An 18,520-nucleotide genomic window follows, 5' to 3' on the forward strand; every position below is an offset into this window, starting at 1 on the left:
ATTAAGGTATTATTAATAAAATTTAAGTTCATTGTGTGTGTGTGTGTGTGTGTGTGTGTGTGTGTAATGCATACATTAACAATTGTATATTCTTACTAAAAATAAATGTTTTTATAGTAGGCCTAAAGAGGATAAAACCTATAAGATACCCTGATATGTAAGGGTTTTCAGCTACGTCATTATAGAACTTCATATAATTCTCAGTCTAATACAAAACAATTTGACTTGTTTAACCATTTGTCTGTTTTCAGTACTCCACGAAAAGTTTTTATGAATAGTTGTTGTGGGAAACCCAAAAAGAATTTTCACTTTTTTATTACTTTCAAATGATCATAATTTTGCTTAAACAGCATCATAATTAATGTTTTTATAGAGCTGTCTGGTGAGTTTGAAAGATCAAAGATCCACAAAATTATGGCAGCAACACATTAATACAGAAACTAGGCTGAACTTAGTACAATATTTCAATGTGACTTTTCCTTTCGGTTTTAAAGAGGAGTACCTACTTGCTTCCGGTTCTTAATCTGACAGATGCAGGCTTAAATAGATTCATTTTTGTTTTTACCAAAAGAGTCTGAACAGTCTATAATATTTATTTATAGTTATCACTCCATAATATAATTGTATTGGTTAGCCAAAATTTGACTCCATTATTGATGAGTTTGGTGAGCCTATTGTAAAACCAGGCAAAAGATGATGATGCTAACAGCTAATGTGATGGTTTTTTAGTCTTGTTTTACCTTTTCATAAATGTAGTTCAGCCAAATTGAGAAGTGATTCTAACATGTAAGTCTGTACTCCAGAGAAAGATCAAACAAGTCAGGTTGGCAGTGTTTAGACATAATCATACAAATCTCCTTTTCAAAAGCCTAAGATTGACTCTCACTTGTTTACTCATTACTCACTCACATAACCAGATTTTGCCCTAAATTGCACTCAGAGTACATGGTGAACCTCTGATGACTGCAAAAGACTCTTTGATACTTCTGCTAAGCCAACATGGAAATAACCTTCTTAAAAACAGCTTTGATTTTTTTTTTTCTTGCTATTCCACTTGTTATTTTTACAGTGTAAAAATAAACATATTTTTCCACAGTCTTTTCTCTAACATATCTAGATTGCTTTTAAACACAATTGTCAATTTTTTTCATATTTGAAATGTAACACAAGTACAAAACAAACTACAGTAGTACTTGTTTAATCTTGTTTAATCTACATTTCCCATTTTGAGAAAACCTAAAGACACCCGCGTGCATGGATAAAACCAAAGGTAATATCGTTCTCTATCTTTTTTCTGTCTGTGTGCTAGTTCACATGCAATATAAACACATATACTCACATGGATTAAGTTCTATTCAGTGCCATTAGGCATTAAATATTATCTTAAATAGCTCTTTCAGTAAGCCACCCATAATCCCAATGACAATGTGGGCTTCCTGACACACCACACCCTCTAAACCTACTTTACACTTGACTTCACTTTTTTAAAAATATCACACAATATGAATGCAATCGCTGAACAATACAAACCTTTTGAGAAAACCTAAGGAATAAATATATTAAATGTGAATTTCGAGATCAAATATCAGTTCTTGTGACAGTATTTATTGTACCACTTAATGCAAATGCTTTCAAAACATGAAAGACCTCACACTGTTATGAATGTGGTGTTAAAATAGAATTCATTTGCATTATACACGGCTAATGTTTTTTTTTTTTCTCTGTTTTTAACCTGTACATGAAAAACAAGAAATCACAAGCTTGGATTCTCATATCATTCCTATTTGTGGTAAACAATTTTTAATCATGTGAGTTATTAATTCATGTACAGTAGACGCTCACTCCAGATACATGCTTTGCATTTTCTAAAGTCTGGCATCCAATTGTCTGCATATTCTGAGTTTTAATGAAATGCAACATGGATTACTTGCATTCATATGTGGATGTCCATGTGCCAACATCAACAGATGCTCCCTGGCTGCTATGATCCTTAAATTCTCTAATGAGCTACAGAAAATACTTGCCTTTGATGCACATTCAATACATAACTAGAATCAGTGGATCTTGATTTAACATTTGGCAATGAGGCATAGGAATGGCAAAACAAAATGTGTGTACATATGTCACAAATAATGTCGCGAATACTCCATGACTACATCGAAAAATCAGTTTTATGCATATTTGTAAATACTCCTCATCATAAGCAGTATTTTATGGGAACGTCTGCTGTCTACAATGCAGCATATGCCTACCACAGTCGAATCATTAATAGGAAATTTTTTTTTTTGCCCGTACAATGAAAGTCAATGATGTCCAAAAGAACTCTGGATTTCATTGACTTTCATTGTAAAAAAAAATAAATAAATAAAATATCTTATATGTTCCACAGATGAAAAGAAGTCAGGTTTTGAATGACATTTTTGTGTGAACTATCCATGTCAAAGTATTTTACCAAGAAATATTCTCTAAATGATGCAACAAATGTGAGTCAACATTTTTCAGAAAACCAGGAAAGTCTAACTTCACAAAAAAGTAACATTAGAGGTCTATCACATTGTTCCACTTTCAGTGGTTTGTCCAGCCCCAGAATAATCTTTAAACCTGTCTAACGTGTGTCTTTGTTTTCCTTATGTACTTGTGTTTGGTTTTCAAATGCCTCTGTAAAGCAGGACAATACAGGTTCACATATGAATGATGGGAACGGCCTTTATTTCGACATCACAATTCATTTGTTATGCTAACACATACTGTTTTACTTGTTGTAACATTGATTTCCTTTCGTAATAAAATGAAACAGTAATTCAGGCACATTTTCACTAATCAGCGACATTTTGATGGATAACAACTAGGACGTAAAACTATCCTGCTACAATCATTCAGACATTTTTACAGCATACCAGTTTTTATGAATCATTTCAACTAGATTTTCCTTAAGTGACATCAAACTTGTCCACAAATTAGCTTTTTGAAGACTACCCAGGCATTTTGCGTGATCGTTTATGATCGTGTGCTATTTTAATCAAAACATTCCTGATATTTTTCCCTGGCAGCAACTTTGCCTACTTCGACACTTCTCCTAGCATGTTGGCATAGAGCACGCAATCCACACAGGCAGCTGCAGTGCAGTCAAGCAGATTTGCATACCAGCACATATGGCCCAAGGGAGAGAGAGAAAAAGAGAGAGAAAGAGAGAGGGTGAGAGGGGCATAAATGTGAATTAACAAATTCCCTGAAATGCCATACTGTATTCACAGGGAAAAAGAATAGTTTTAGTTCTGTGGTTTATCTGGTCTGATTACCATCAAGTGTTGTTTGGGGAGCAGTGTCATAATTTATATTATTAAGATGATAAGGCCATTAATTGAACATTTTTGGTAAATAATTTCAGATGTTTAATTTCACTATATTTATATAGGCCTACTATAAAAACTGCAATATTTTAATGTAAAAATAATGTAAAAATGTAAAACAGTAAATTTGGTTAGAAACTGTACCTTACTAGGCTATATATACCATACATTTGTATTCGATGCATTTTTGCTGGAAAATATAAAAAATATAAGGTGTTTTTAAGTATGAATTAACTAATAATTTACAGAGAGAGAGAGTAAATTTTACAGTAAACCTTTTTTTTCTTTTTCTTTTCTTTTCCTTAATCCCACCTTTCAGGGAAAGAATTCCCTGTGCAGACCATTACATTTGTTTGGATTTTGATTTAAAAACTCTGCTATTTCTTTATGGGTCACAGTTGGTGGAGAGGGCAGTTTTGATGAACTTAAGTTCCACATGTGTTATTATGTATTTTAACATTTTTAAAAGCTCAAATAGGTTGGAATATTAAAGTTATGATTTAATGGCATATACATTTAGTCACTAAAATGTCTGTATTTGTAAAGTTCTGGCAACTACAGCGACCAGTTTTATTAATAATAAAAATAATGAATATTATTATTTTACGTTTTTATTTTTTACAGTGCACGACCATGTTTCTTTTTCTTTACTAGGCTATTACACATCCTGAAAACCTGTTTGGGTGAATTACTAAATGTATGATGACAAAGCCCCGCCCCGTTTTGAGGCATTGAAACGAGGCGGTTGCGTAATTTGTCTTGTCAAACGCGTAAAGCGCTTGACATCTCTGGCTGTCTGTCGTGTCGTTTTCATTTGCGGCATATTGAATGACGTGATCTCCAGTTTATTTCAGCGGAGGACATGCGGTTATGGGCAACGCTTTGTTGAGCAGGATCCACGGCTAGAATAAAACACCTCTAAGAACTGAGCGAGGAATTGAGAGAGGACGATTACAGTGGATTTAATGACAGTCCATCAAAGCATCACATTCTGGTAGAGTGAATCTGTAATCGCATGTTACATTGGTAAACAGCGCTGGGTTCCATGCTTTCCGAAATGCCAGTGTTATTTATGCTTTTGCTCTAAAGCGTAACTGATCGCTGCACAGCTTACATTTAATATAGTAATGTTTTCTAATGGTGTTCTCCAGTACGTTATAGCATATATATAAAGCATGCTGGATGAATTGTGCTGAACTCTGCACTGACCTTAATCTGAAAACTCCATAACAGCAGAGCAGCTGTAGGCTCTAAATTCAGATGGAGTATTTCCTAGTTTATGGATGGCTGATAGAGAGAGAGAGCTTGCAAGGGGGTTCCTTCTTCGGTGTAAGGTAGCAACAAGACTAGTGTATTTAGACATGCACACGAGCTGACTTGTTGCCCCAAAAATGACAGGAATGTTTCTAAGTTTGAGTTGATCTTTGAGTTTGAGAGTGTGGTTCTGCTGTACAGGTGAATATAATAGAAATGCATTCCTCTGAACTTGTTTTGTAATTCTCAGGAATTTCTACATTGTTTACTAGAAATCTTAAAGGATTCATGCCAAAGAGGTATATATAATAAGTGGAGAAAACTGTCCATTAGCTTTCCCATGTCAATGGCAGTTGCTTGGCTGGAAATATGCAGTGTTTTGAGCCAATCAGCTGAGTCGTAAATACCATGTGACTAATGACTGTAGAGTGTCATGTCAATGCTGATGGGACCATAAGAACGCACACAGTCCCAAAACCTTCACTGAGCGACTTTCCTGAACTGTGATGTGAAAGACGACACACGGTTTGTGCTTTTAAAAGTCTTCAAAAAAGAACTGGATATTGGTAAAAGTATAATATAATAAAATGTTTGCAATGTTAAAATATTGTTTTGGTAGAATACCATTAGATTACAGTTACAGTATCTACTGGCTGACAGGTCCATGCTAAGCAGCTAAACCTTGATCAATATTACAATTTCAAGGATTATTGTTGGAAATAGCTAAACGAACTTGAATTTTTATGTTTTTGTGCAATTTGTGGTGAATGAAAACCTAATTTTTTCTATCCCTCAGATCAGACAAGACATGGATGGATACCTGCCGCCTCAGTTTCACGTGTTATCAGACCATAAGAAGTTTTGTCAAGACAATTCCCTGACGATGGACCAAGGCGCGCCATACAGCATAAACATGAATGTTTTCTTACCTGACGTCACCTATCTACGAACCGGCATGTGCAGACCCGTTCGCTCCGCAACGACACAGATAAAGACGGAACCGGTGCATTCGTCTTTCAACTACTCCAGCTGCCACGGCTCCGCTGCGCCCGCCATGACGCACACAGAGTACACGAACCTCTACAGCCCAGCTGCGGAAACGGGTAACAATGTTTACATCAAGCACGAGACGCCGTCCCTCGAATTCCCAGAAGTTCCGCTGTTTCAGCTGTTGAATTCGGAGCTTGAGCCCAATGTGCCTGGAGGCCACTCTTGCACAGATTCCCACAATGCCGCATGCCCTCCGATGTCGACTTATAATGGTATTCACCCACCGCCCAATCATGTTGCAGAAAGATCTCTTTGTAATATGGGCAGCAGTGGATATTCTCTACCTGCCCAGTTTGGTCAGCATCCTCAGAAGAGGGCGGCCTATCTACCACCCTCCCCTCCCAACTCAGAACCGGGCAGTCCAGACAGGAGGAAAGAACTCATACAGAACTTATCGCCACCTCCGTCGTATGCTGCCAGCATGGCATCTAAAATGGCGTGTCTTACCCCTGGACCAGCACTTTCTGTTCAAACACAAGCAGTACCTGCCCAATACAACCGCAGGAACAATCCCGATCTAGACAAAAGGAGGATACATCACTGCGATGTACCCGGTGAGATTGAATTTAGCATCTAGACACTTGAGAATGTGAATATATAGTATACACTTTATTTGAAGGCCTTAGAAGGAAGCCACAGCTTTGTCCACACATATGATGCAGAGCAGGCTTAAATGGCTATTCGGGTGATTTGTTGAATAGATGTGGGCTGACATGACTAAACATCTGGCAATTACCGATCTCTAGGTTGGACTGACTAAGAGGCTTAGGACACAATGGTGAAACCTTTTGACTTTGTATACGAGGCTGCTGGACAAGTCAGAGCTAGCCAGCATGTTAAAGCAATAGTTCACCCAAAAATGAAAATTTTGTCACTGTTTACTCACCCTCATCTCATTCCAAACCTGAATGACTTTATTTTTCTGTGGAAGACAAAAGAAGATATTTTGAAGAAATTCTTTGACTTTTGTTATGGATGAAAAACACTGAGTCATTTTTCTAAATATCTTCTTCTGTGTTCCACAGAAGAAAGAAAGTCATACTGGTTTTAGATGAACTATCCCTTTAATGTTCCAATGTATATAAGCTTTAATGGTAAAGGTTATGATATATACTAACATTTAATGTATTATTTGTCAGGATGTAAGAAGGTCTACACCAAGTCTTCACATTTGAAGGCCCATTTACGTACTCACACAGGTAAGACTTTAAATAAGCAATATCACAGAGACAGCAGAGCTGTTCACACAATTGTCAGTGTGATATTACTATCATACAATAGTTCAATAAAGTTAACTAAACAGAATTGCAGATTTAGTGATTTGATTCTGATTCACAAGTTCTCTCATGTAAAAATTTCCATCACTGAAAGTAACGATAATTTGATGATGATTCAGTAACTTCTCTGACAGTTTTGGTGAGTTAATTCAGTGAATGATCCATGAGACTGATTCAAACGATTCCTTGTGAGTCTTTTTGAATGATTCATTAAAAGGACTGGCTCATAAGAGTCATTTGATCATAAATGGGACTACAGTGGCTATGCTCTATGTATGTGGTTCACTAAAAAGAACCAGATTAAAAGTGTAATTTGTTTGTGAATCAGATAATACTAGTCACGCTGTATGTTATTGTGTGCAGCCCATTAGGATGACTCAATAGAAAGACCTTTTCTTGCCAATATTTTGCAGTACACCATTTTATTCTACGAAAATGTGATGGTGCTCTCCCCTCAAAGTGTATTGGCCTGTGTTTTATTGCAGGCGAAAAGCCATACAAGTGCTCATGGGAGGGGTGCGACTGGCGCTTCGCCCGTTCTGACGAGCTAACGCGCCACTTCAGGAAGCACACGGGGGCCAAACCTTTCCAGTGCGCCGTATGTAGCCGTTGCTTCTCCCGATCGGACCACCTGGCCCTCCACATGAAAAGACACCAGAACTAGAGCCGCCCGCTCTCATTGTTCTGACGGTGCCACGGGAGGGCTATCAGGACCTCTGTTGATGATACTAATTAGGATTTGGGTGTGTTGGTTAATCTTGGGTTTTGGCAGTTCATCAGGTACAACAGGACCAAACCCTGCCGTCGGTACGGCTCCTGTGGTCACAAAACCAGCTAATTGATGAGAACTTGGCTCATTTGCCAGATGGGACATTCTTTTGACATGTTTGTTTGTTTCTTCGTTTGTCTGCATACTTTGAGGTCATAATTTATGACATAACTACTTTTAATGTGCCTTTTTTACCTTGTAGAATTGAGGTGCCATGTAAAATATACAATGTGCAAGATGTTGTGGGCAGTTTTACTCCACTATAAAGGAATATTCTAGGTTTAATAATAAGCTAAGCTTAATCGACATCGTTTGTGGCATAATGTTGATTAACACAAAAATAGTTACAATTTGTTCCTTGTTTACTTAAAAAATATATAAAAAATCAAGTTTACGCTGAAGCACTTATAATAGAAGTGAATGGGGCCAATTTGAAATCTGAAGCTTATAATTTTATAAAAGCACTTACATTAATTCTTCTGTTAAAATTTGTGAATTATTTGAGCTGTAAAATTTTTATGGTCGTTTTAGGGTTCTTGAAGTTGCGTTGACATGGTAACAAAGTTACCTAAAATCACACTAAAATCATGTTAAAACATTCTTTACGTCTTGTGGCTATACAATTGAAACACTGAGAATTTTAACATTTACAAATTGGCCCCATTGAAATTGAGTATTCTGGTCTCACTAGTTCTGTCACCCGAGCTTAACTTTTATTGAACCCATAATATTCCTGTAAGTGACTACTCGTACTTGTATCACAAGGTAAATAATATCAAGATAGAGTCGTATTTTTGGTTGTAGAACCAAACCGCAGAACAGTCATGAGAATGTGAGCCACGAACGCTGAGTCACAATGCATTAAGGTCTCTTAGAAGCAGCACTTGATAAGAAACAGTGCTTCAGAAATTTGCCGGGTAATTAGAAAATTAAATGTAGCTTCAGAACACCAAAGAGTTGGATTCAGTCCAAACTATGATATGTGTCGAAGAGGATTCGCTTTACGTCGGCAAAATGTTTGAAAGAGCACAATCTGAAGATTGATTGAACTCCTTTATGTTAATTCCTGTGTTTTACTGAAATGCAATAAGTGGTACAAATGCTGTATTTTTCCTGGCAAGAGGACAGGTTGGATATCGATTACTTCCATAGTTGTTTATTTTTCCTTACTATGCATTTGTTTGGGATAAATGATAGCTTTAAATGTACATATGACGTGTATTTATTTTGCACAGATTTTTTTTTCATTTCTATTTTATAAAATGTAACTCAACAATCACATGAAATGTGCAACGGGTTACTGGGAAGTGGTTTTAAAAATCGAACTAATAGTGCTCTAAATGGCTGCATTATGTGGAACAATGTGGCAGATGATTGTTTACGTTAGTTAGTTTGGCTTTTGGTGTGTTACATCTGTATGTGTGGCCTCATAAAACCTCTTATTTTCCATTACAGTGATACAAATATTTTCCGCCTTATTTTTCAGAGATTGTAAATGCATAACAGAAGGGACTCATTACAGATGACAAGCTGACATTGTTATTGAGATGGAAGTAAAGTAGACCGAGGACTTATTGAGTTTGTTTTTATCTGAGTTAATGTCATACGAGAATCCACATTGTTTATATGTGTTAAAGAGAGTGGAATTGCTCTATTCAAGATTTGTAACTAGAAGTTCTTCATTTTGTGACCAAAACTGAAAGAGAAAAACTCTTAATTGCTGTAATTAAAGGTTCAGACTGCTTACGATTAAAATGTTAAACACTCCCTCTAATCGCTCTAATTTGCAGTACTTAGATAAGTACAGTTAATGTTAAGTATGTATATCATTACTGTTATTAGACTTAATACAGAGGCAAATCTTTAAAGTCTTAGTCTGTCGGGTTAAACTGGAGTGTCCCGTCGTCCTGGCTCACATGTGATTAGGTGAATAATTGGAGGTGTGGTTCCAGTTGCTAATACTGGCTGTCAGATTTTAAGTCGCTGAGTAAAAAAAGTTGATAGTGTTGAGTGGTAACACCCAATTAAATTGATACTATAATTATCTTGACTATACAAATCACTTGAATAACTGCAGAAAGGTCTCAGTCATGGAAATAACCTGATGTTTTCACAATGCATTCTTTTCATCGTTAGGGTGTATGTTATTTTCTGAATCAGTTCTTACATAAGCAGCCGATTCTGAACATGAGTAATTCACAAATTTTTCCCCTCTTTAGTGATAGATACTGATGCTATCATCCAGAAATAAATAACAGTCAGGCCCACACCGGAACAAATACACCAAAACAGTCAACTGAATGAACTACATGTTAATGTATTGTAACTTCAGAAGATTGCTAAGTCATAAGACAGAAACATGTAGTCTTTATCAAATAAAAATACAACTTCCAAACAAAGTTCAAGACAATTTGTACTTTTGAGGTCAGTATTGTCCAGCTTATAGTGAGGTTTTTTTTTCTGTGGCTTCTTTAAACATTTTAGCAGAGGTTAGCATGCTAGCTGCATGCTAATTCAGCACATTCACATTGCACCTCAATGTGAAAACTCACTGGCCAAAGAGAGTGATGTTTTTATTATTATTAGTGATTGCTGCTAATAACTTTAAAAATCTTTATGTTAGATAATACTTCTTAAACACGACTGGAATCATCCCAACTGCTTTGTCTCTGAGGAAGATTGTTATCGTGAAGCCAATGCCTTCATGTTTCTTTGAAAAGCCTTATGTCAATAGGGAACTCATTTATTTTCTTTCATGGAAAGGAACAATAGTTTAATTCTCTATTTGACCTGACATTTAGATGATCTTTGCAGATGAGAGTATGGATCAAACAGTAGCTAAGCTGTGATCCTCTTTAGTGAATGCCATTTACTGAAAGCACTTATAGGAACACTGTGATGTTGCTCATACCCTTAAGGGAAAATCTCACTGGTATGAAAGCAATATCAATGGAAATGTTTCACGTGACACAAAAATGCAGTAATTCCATGCATTGTTCATCTGACTCAAAGCATTATTTACACAGAATTCTGTGTTTATAGTCTTATAAAGGCCCTGATCTCAGATAAATACACAACCCTTCAAATGTTTTACATTTTTTAAAGTCTCCTATGCTCACCAAGACTGCATTTATTTAATCAAAAATACAGTAATATTGTGAAATATTACATTTCTATTTTAAAATGTAATTATTCCTATGTTACTCCCATTACTCCAGACTTCAGTGTCACATTATCCTTAAGAAATCATTCTTATATGCTGATTTGGTGCTGAAGAAACATTTCTTATGTTGAAAACAGTTGGACAGCTTAATATTTTGGTGGAAACCATGATACATTTTTTTTCAGGATTCTTTAATAGAAAGTTCAAAAGAACAACATTTGTTTTAAATAGTCAAGTTACCTTTATTTATATAGCGCTTTATATATTTTATAATATATTTGCAATACAGATTGTTTCAAATCGGCTTTACAGTGATAACAGGAAAATTATGCAACAAAGTTTGTTCCGGCTGTACAGCAGCTCTAGAAGAAAATTCTAGCTTGAGTCAGTTCAGTGTTGATTTAGTTCCACTGTAAAATAATCAGTTATTAATTTAGTGCATTTCATCTATATAATATTGTTGAAATAGTAGGTGTCCCCAACTAAGCAAGCCAAAAGATGACAGTGGCAAGGAACCCAAAGTCCATCAGGTGACAGAATGGAGACAAAAACCTTGGGAGAATCCAGGCTCAGTCAGGGGGCCAGTTCTACTCTGGCCAACAAACGGACACTATGATTATGATTCAGGGTTCATCACAAGTCAGAAGTCAGATTGGGATTGGAGCCAATGTTGGAGCATTCAAAATATTTCATCCAGTTCCATCTGGTTGAAGATCGGGTTCATCACGCCGGTATGGAGACGGGTTTTGCTGAGGATCTGTGCCGATGGCTGCTGTGTCGATGAGGCCTTCACAGGGGATTGTCTCGTTGACACAATCTCTACTGACACTTCAGGGCTGAGATATAGTCGTTTCTATAGGTGCAGATTCACCATCTGATCTGGAGATTGCCTGGATCGGGACTATCTGCCTGGACTGCAGTAACCTCCAGTAGCTCCTCACTGCAGAACACGAGATGTAAAGTGGGAGGAGTTGGATCCAGATCCAGGGGGTGAGGATGGGTAGATTTAGGGATCAGGGAGTGGAGGTTTAGGGGATATGTAAAGTGCGAGGAGTTGGATCTGGATCCAGCCTCGCCCCCTGGATTTCATGTTCTGCAGTGAGGACCATCTCGTAACCTTGGGATAAACAGAGAGACTAATAATAGCATAGATGGCATTCTTCTTATGATGTAACAAGTACATCGGATGTTATGGGAAGTGTTCCCGGTTCCTAACAATCATTTAACTGATTTGAAAATAGAAATGTATGTTTTATGTGTATGCCAGGTTAAAGAGATGTGTTTTTAGTCTAGATTTAAACTGACAGAGTGTGTTTGCTTCCTGAACAATGCTAGGAAGACTATTTCAGAGTTTGGGTGCTAAATAGGAAAAGGATCTACCACCTGCATGCAGTTGATTTTGATATTCTAGATATTATCAACTGGCCAGAATCTTGATTTCCATGAAGGACTATAATGCGTTAATAGCTCGCTTAATACTGGGGAGCTAAACCATTTAGTGCTTTGTAAGTAATTAGCAAAATTTTAAAATGTATACAACGCACTATATAAGTGCAGTGTTGACAGAACTGGGCTAATATGGTCATACTTCCTGGTTCTAGTAAAAACTCTGCTAAGTTTTGGACCAGCTGGAGTTTGTTTATTAACCCCTTATAGCATTCCTGTAAAATTTGCCTGAACACCTAAAAATATTTGGCATACCCAAAGTAAATTGCATGCTGTATATGCATGGTTTTGGTCTCTTTTGAAAGGTATGTGTACCTTGGGCCATACAGTGGAACGCTGCAGGTTAAGTGTGCGGAGCAACCACCCAGTAGAGCATTACAATAATCTAGCCTTGAGGTCATGAACTAACTATTCCGCATTTGTCATTAAGAGCATATGTCGTATTTTAGGTATATTTTTAAGATGGAAGAATGCAGTTTTACAAATGCTAGAAATGTGACTTTCAAAAAAGAAATTGGTAGTGTTCATTTTCTGTTCTGTAGAGCTGTTCAGTCATGATGTCAATTTGTTGTCTATGCCATAACACTAAATTGCCACACTGTAAAAAAGAATTGTTGGTTTAACTTAAAAAAGTAAGTTACCTGGTTGCCTTAAAATTTTGAGTTCATTGAAATTAAAAAAAATGAGTTAATACAATGAAGGCGACTGGTTTAATCAACAGAAACTCAAAATATTATGTTATCTGAACTACATTAATTATCCAAGTTGATTTGACAAAAGAAAAAAGGTTGTGATAACAAATCACGAAAAAAATTTTTTACAGTGCATAAGTGTTCCTCAGGAATTTCAATGTTTTTTAAATATGGTAGATTTAGTACTTAGCTTTTTAGCAACTTTCATAATGTTATAATTTTACTCAAATCCAAATGCTATAAAATTCTCATGGGAAACAATGGGACAAAAATGCTAATTTTTCAGGATTCAGGACTGAACATCTTTATTCTATTAACAGTTTTGAAATGTCAATGTAAAGTAAATGTAAATACATGACTTTATGCCAATGTGTTCCATACAAAATGCAAGTTTATTAACTTCCATGCCTCCAATTAGATTATCAAACAAGTATAATGTGTAACCTCAATTTCAATTCACAGCTCAATCTTCTGGAGAAAAAAAAAAAGAAAGAAAATACAGAGAATAGCAAAAAGCACAGAATATTTAGACAACTTCTGGAGAAGCAAAATAAAGCTGAAACACTTTTAACCTCTGAAACGATCGGGACGTGACATCCTCCAACAGGATCCAATGTGAAGGGAATCCCTCTGAAGTTTAGCAGGGAAAAATATCACAACTTTACAATAAAACCAAAAAAAGCTCTGAATATATTTACAATACACACACTATACATAAATACAAGAAAGATAATTACAGAATATCAGCAAAACAAGAAACAAAGGCCATTGAGTAAATACTTGATTCCAAAGAAAGTAAAGTAAATACATAAACAAAGGTAATATTTTACAGAGACTCAAGGGGGGAAATGCTGTTCACGGAGGAATTATTACGCCGTACCACCAGTGTCTTAACATTCAGAATATTTTTCTGCTCGATTTCCATAACTGGGGGCACATGAGAAGTTCGCACGACTTTATGAAGTCAGAGGTAAACCGGAGTCCTGTTTATTTAAGCAAATGTGTCCTTCCATATAAATCTTATGCAGCTTCCATAGGAGACACATAAAGAATGTTCAACAAACACCAACTGGGATATTTACAGCTTCAAAATGGTTCATAAGGCTCAGTGCATTTTAAAAGAACAGATCTTTGTGTCATGTCTGAGTGATTAACTTCCTGTATGTGGGAATCTTAATAATACTAGGCACTCGTCATTATTGCATAACTTTGACCCTGTTTGCCTTTGCAAAATTATGCCACAAAAAAACATAAGAATGTCAAAGGGGAGGGAAAGTAATGCAGAATTGAGTAAAACAATCCTTCATTTTTCTGAAATCTTACCGGTAGAATATTAATCACTAAATTTGTTGCTCATGACTCTTGAATACTGTGCTGGAAACACACTTTTCATTGGGTTTTTACTTTATTCACATTTTTAGAGTCAGTATAAAAACATTAAAATAGTTTCTAAAAATGAGGCAGCTTTGCCTGAATACTGTAATGAACATTTAATTTTGATTGTTTATAAAAATGGCATGCAACTGCAACCGGTTTTGCTCAGCCTGCTCAGAGTGGGGCTTGAACCGGTCCTACATGTGCGTTTACAAAGATAATTCAGCCAAATATGAAAATTCTGTCAACATTTACTCACCCACATCATCTCAAACCTGTATGATTTCTTTTTTTCTGTAGAACACAATCTATATCTATACATTTATAAATGTGAAAGTCAGTGAGGTCAAAAAAAAAATCAAAATATTTTCTTTTGTGTTCAGAGGGAAGTCATACAGATTTCGATCGACATGATTGTGGGTAAATGATGACAGATTTTTCAGTTTTGGCTGAACTATCTCTTTAAGATGACAAGCCTTCATTGTCCTCCCACACATAGAACAGCTGAACACTTTTCTTTATATTAGCTAAATGAATGTCTCTGAAAAATCTGCATATTACGTATAAAGATAATCCCTTGTGTTTTAAAAAAGCCCTATTTGGATAGGTATTTACAGCCTGTAAAACGGAGCAATATCTTTTCACTTTCACATATATTACAACATCTTTAAAAGTATTTTTTTTGTACAGAAAATAGTCATATGCAGATGAAGTGCCCCACATTACAGACACGCTTCAAAATACAGAATATGATGATAAGATACATTGGTGATTAATGTCACATCTATCTTAAAATAATTACTTCCATACTTCATAAAAACAAGGTGCTCATGTTATGTTCAAGCCCATATACAACAGAATACCCACGTGTGTACACAAATACATAGTAAGGAACATAAAACATGGTGGATCATAATACTTCAGAATGAACGAACAAACAAACAATGCTCGAAATTGATTGGTCGTCTCTAACGAACAAACGGTTACTAAGTAAAGAATGTTTCTATTGACATGTTTCCTTTCACAGCATTTGAGTTTAGTTTCCTTTTGTTGGTGACGAAAAGTCTCTACATGCCCCAGCAACTGTGTAATTGATTGTTGATTTAGTCAGTGTGTTTGATCACCTGATCTGTCTGTGCATGTAGTCAGGTGGACCTTCTGAATGTAAATTCTAGTCATTTCTAATCATCTGAGAAGCGATCACATGGCTTTCTGTAGCCGCTTGAAAGTGCATATGGATCACAGGGACAGAAGATGTCCTTTCAGAAACAGAACTTAGACAGTGAAAACTTATACTTTAACATGAACATGATCATGGAACGTACAGTGGATTTATCAGGATACAGTATATGTAAAAAGAAAAAGAAAAAATACTTGTATTCACACAAGTGTGGCATATTGCTTCTTTTGAGTATCTTGGTTAGTGTAGTGTGTCTATATATATAAGTTAAGAAATACCTCGATAGATAGATGATAGATAGATAGATAGATAGATAGATAGATAGATAGATAGATAGATAGGAGACATTTCTTAACTAAACAGAACAAATTCTAATATGAACAGATATGGCTCAGTAAATATTTCAATCACTTTCCAACATCTCCAACATTAGAATGCATAAAGAATATTTAAAAAGAAGAAAAAGAGAAAAAAGAGAGGCTTTCGGAGATCGCTTTTGAAATGTAGCTCACTGGCTGCCCTCTACTGGTCACTTTGGGGATTGTTCCAATGGTGTGGCGCGAGGATGACGCGAAGATATGTGTGGGTGGAAAAACATTGGTAACATTTTATAATAAGGCTCAATTTTAAAATTAGTTAATACATCAGAAATTATAAACTAACCATGAATAACACTTCAATAGCACTCATTAATCTGGGTTAATTTTTTACATACACTAATTATTTCGAGTTGTTTAAACTAACAGTACTCTATCAAGAACAAACACGAATTGTATAACACATCATGAACAGAACAATTGTATATTTATGATTTACCGTTCACCTTGATTTATAAATGCTTGAAATATTGTTGTGCTGCACACTTCCATTCAAAAGTTTGGAGTCAGTAAGATTTTATTTTAATTAATACCTTTATTCAGCAAGGGTGTATTGATCAAAAGTGACAGTAAAAATAGTAATACTGTTACAAAAGATTTTAATTTTAAATAAATGCTGTTCCTTTAAACTTTCTATTCAACAAATAGTATACAAAAAAATGTATTAGGGTTTCCACAAAAATATTAAGCAGCTCAACTATTTTCAACACTGATGATAATAATAATAAATGAGCATCAAATCAGCATATCAGAATGATTTCTGAAGGATCATGTGACACTGAAGACTGGAGTAATGTTTAAATTCCAGCTTTGCCATCACAGGAATAAATTACATTTTATATTAAATATAAATACGTGATATATTAAATTAGAAAACAGTCATTTTAATTTGTAACATTAATTTACATTATTTTTGTTTTACTGTATTTTTGATGAACATATGTTATATGAAACTTCTTTTACAAAACACTTCTAGACACCTAACTTTTGAACAGTAGTGTACATACATTGTTAGTTCAATGTTACCTAATGCATTAACTAATTAAAGTGTTTTCAAAATAATTACAAAAAATGGATACACTGATGTTTTCAAAAACTTTAACTGAAGAATTAACACAATACTTAGAGTACTTCAGTAAGTACTGACCATGAATTACATCTAGGCGTCATAGTCCAAAAGCAATCTCACAAAAGGAAAAGAAAACAGAGGATATTCAACAAGAGAATTCCTCTGCATATTGTACAAAGTTGTGAGTGACTTCACCTCCAAAATCTGCCAGCTAGAAATCCACTATAAATAGAAGAGGTATCTGAATTATAGAAAACAAAGCGGCATTGGTAGAAACCCAAAGATTTTTCTGTGTTTAAAAGCCACCTGATGTAAGTACGTACTTAATAGATAGATAGATAGATAGATAGATAGATAGAGACAGATAAATGGATAGATATGTACAGTAAGTAGATAGATAAGTACGTACTGTATAAGGGTGAAAGCCATACCAGCTCACCCATCTGGTGCTCAGAATGAGTATATTGCTCTTCTACCACAAGCTACCTGTCTGAGTAGACCCTCATTATCCAGATTTACTCTAATTAGTGAGTCGGTGTGATGTAATAAAGACAAATTTGGATCGTGGACTGCAGAAGCCCACACGTTTTGTCTGTTTATCAAATCGAATCAATTTCAATTTAAAATCAACTGTTGGGGGGTAACAAAAGATATAATGACCCAAAATATAGGTTGTTTTTTTTGTGTAATCTCATTCGCTGGTATGTTGACCTGTAAATGGCAACCCTCTGAAACCTCAGGAATCACTGGCCCAAAGTCTCCGTCATCAGAAGAACTGCACGATCCTTCACAGATCCTTCTGGCTCTTGATGTTCCACAAAAAGGTAAATGTAAAAAACTGTGCAACCATACAATTCCCGGGCAAGCTCCCCTTTGCATCTGCCAGAACAACACGTAAAGCCATTCCACTCTGCGTTTCTTCACATTGTAGATGTTGACTGAGAAGCAGCCATGTTTAAACAGAACGCAAGGATGATTCAGAATGGGAAAAATCAGAAGACAAACCGAGTTTGTCCGAGTGAAATATTCCTTTGAACACACATGAGACAATCAACATCCTGGACTTCAAATGTTTCTGGCCTGTAGATGAGCCTCCTCCCTCCCTGAATGGACCCTGTTTAGCTCTGCAAATGTGGGGAAAGCATTGTACTCCTCTTTCACTTGCTCTTTTATCCTCTCTCTCTTTCTTTCTCAGGGGCAGGGATGGCCGTTTTTGTATCCAGCCCAGCTGAACACTATTGGGGGAGATCCAGCTCTCCCGTGTGTGTGAGTGAGTTGGTTCAGACCAGCATGTGTCTGCGACGATGCAGGGCCAGATGGTCTGAGCGGGAAAAGCTTCGGTCGCAGTCCCCACACTTAAAGGGTTTGACCCCTGTGTGTTTACGGTAATGTCGTGTCAACTCGTCCGAGCGGGCGAACTTCCATGTGCAGCCGTCCCAGGTGCACTTGTATGGCTTCTCACCTGGTGAAGATAATGGATCACACTTAAGCAGAAAGAAACACCGATGCAATTTTGGAA

General features: G+C 36.1%; 2 protein-coding genes across 5 annotated transcripts in view; one reads left to right on the forward strand and one right to left on the reverse strand.

Moving 5' to 3' along the window:
* Nucleotides 1-4,095: 4,095 nt before the first annotated feature.
* On the forward strand, nt 4,096-9,467 carry klf5b (Kruppel-like factor 5b). 2 transcript variants are annotated; one of them, XM_051904720.1, is made up of 4 exons: nt 4,096-4,344; nt 5,401-6,208; nt 6,794-6,853; nt 7,417-9,467. In XM_051904720.1, exons 2-4 carry the CDS (start codon nt 5,413-5,415, stop codon nt 7,593-7,595), a joined length of 1,035 nt encoding a protein of 344 aa, XP_051760680.1. In that variant the 5' UTR covers nt 4,096-4,344; nt 5,401-5,412; the 3' UTR covers nt 7,596-9,467. The 2 variants fall into 2 exon arrangements, with proteins under 2 accessions (XP_051760680.1, XP_051760681.1); XM_051904721.1 differs by lacking the exon at nt 4,096-4,344 and adding an exon at nt 4,353-5,129.
* Nucleotides 9,468-13,374: 3,907 nt separating this feature from the next.
* The window catches only part of klf12b (Kruppel-like factor 12b), a 48,447-nt gene continuing 43,301 nt past the window's right edge, over nt 13,375-18,520 (reverse strand). For all 3 annotated transcript variants that reach the window (XM_051904718.1, XM_051904717.1, XM_051904719.1), the window contains one exon: nt 13,375-18,463. In XM_051904718.1, the coding sequence (XP_051760678.1) occupies nt 18,282-18,463 (182 nt within the window). In that variant the 3' untranslated portion in view covers nt 13,375-18,281. The remainder of the gene's footprint in view (nt 18,464-18,520) is intronic.

This window comes from Ctenopharyngodon idella, chromosome 9 (genome assembly GCF_019924925.1).
Source record: "Ctenopharyngodon idella isolate HZGC_01 chromosome 9, HZGC01, whole genome shotgun sequence".
Taxonomy (NCBI): domain Eukaryota; kingdom Metazoa; phylum Chordata; class Actinopteri; order Cypriniformes; family Xenocyprididae; genus Ctenopharyngodon; species Ctenopharyngodon idella.

Bases quoted from the DNA above. Each gene is read 5' to 3' on its own strand.
- klf5b (XM_051904720.1), top strand. From the start codon at position 5,413: ATGGATGGATACCTGCCGCCTCAGTTTCACGTGTTATCAGACCATAAG. The intron at 6,209-6,793 runs GTGAGATTGAAT...ATTATTTGTCAG, and splicing joins ACATCACTGCGATGTACCCG to GATGTAAGAAGGTCTACACC. The intron at 6,854-7,416 runs GTAAGACTTTAA...GTTTTATTGCAG, and splicing joins CCATTTACGTACTCACACAG to GCGAAAAGCCATACAAGTGC.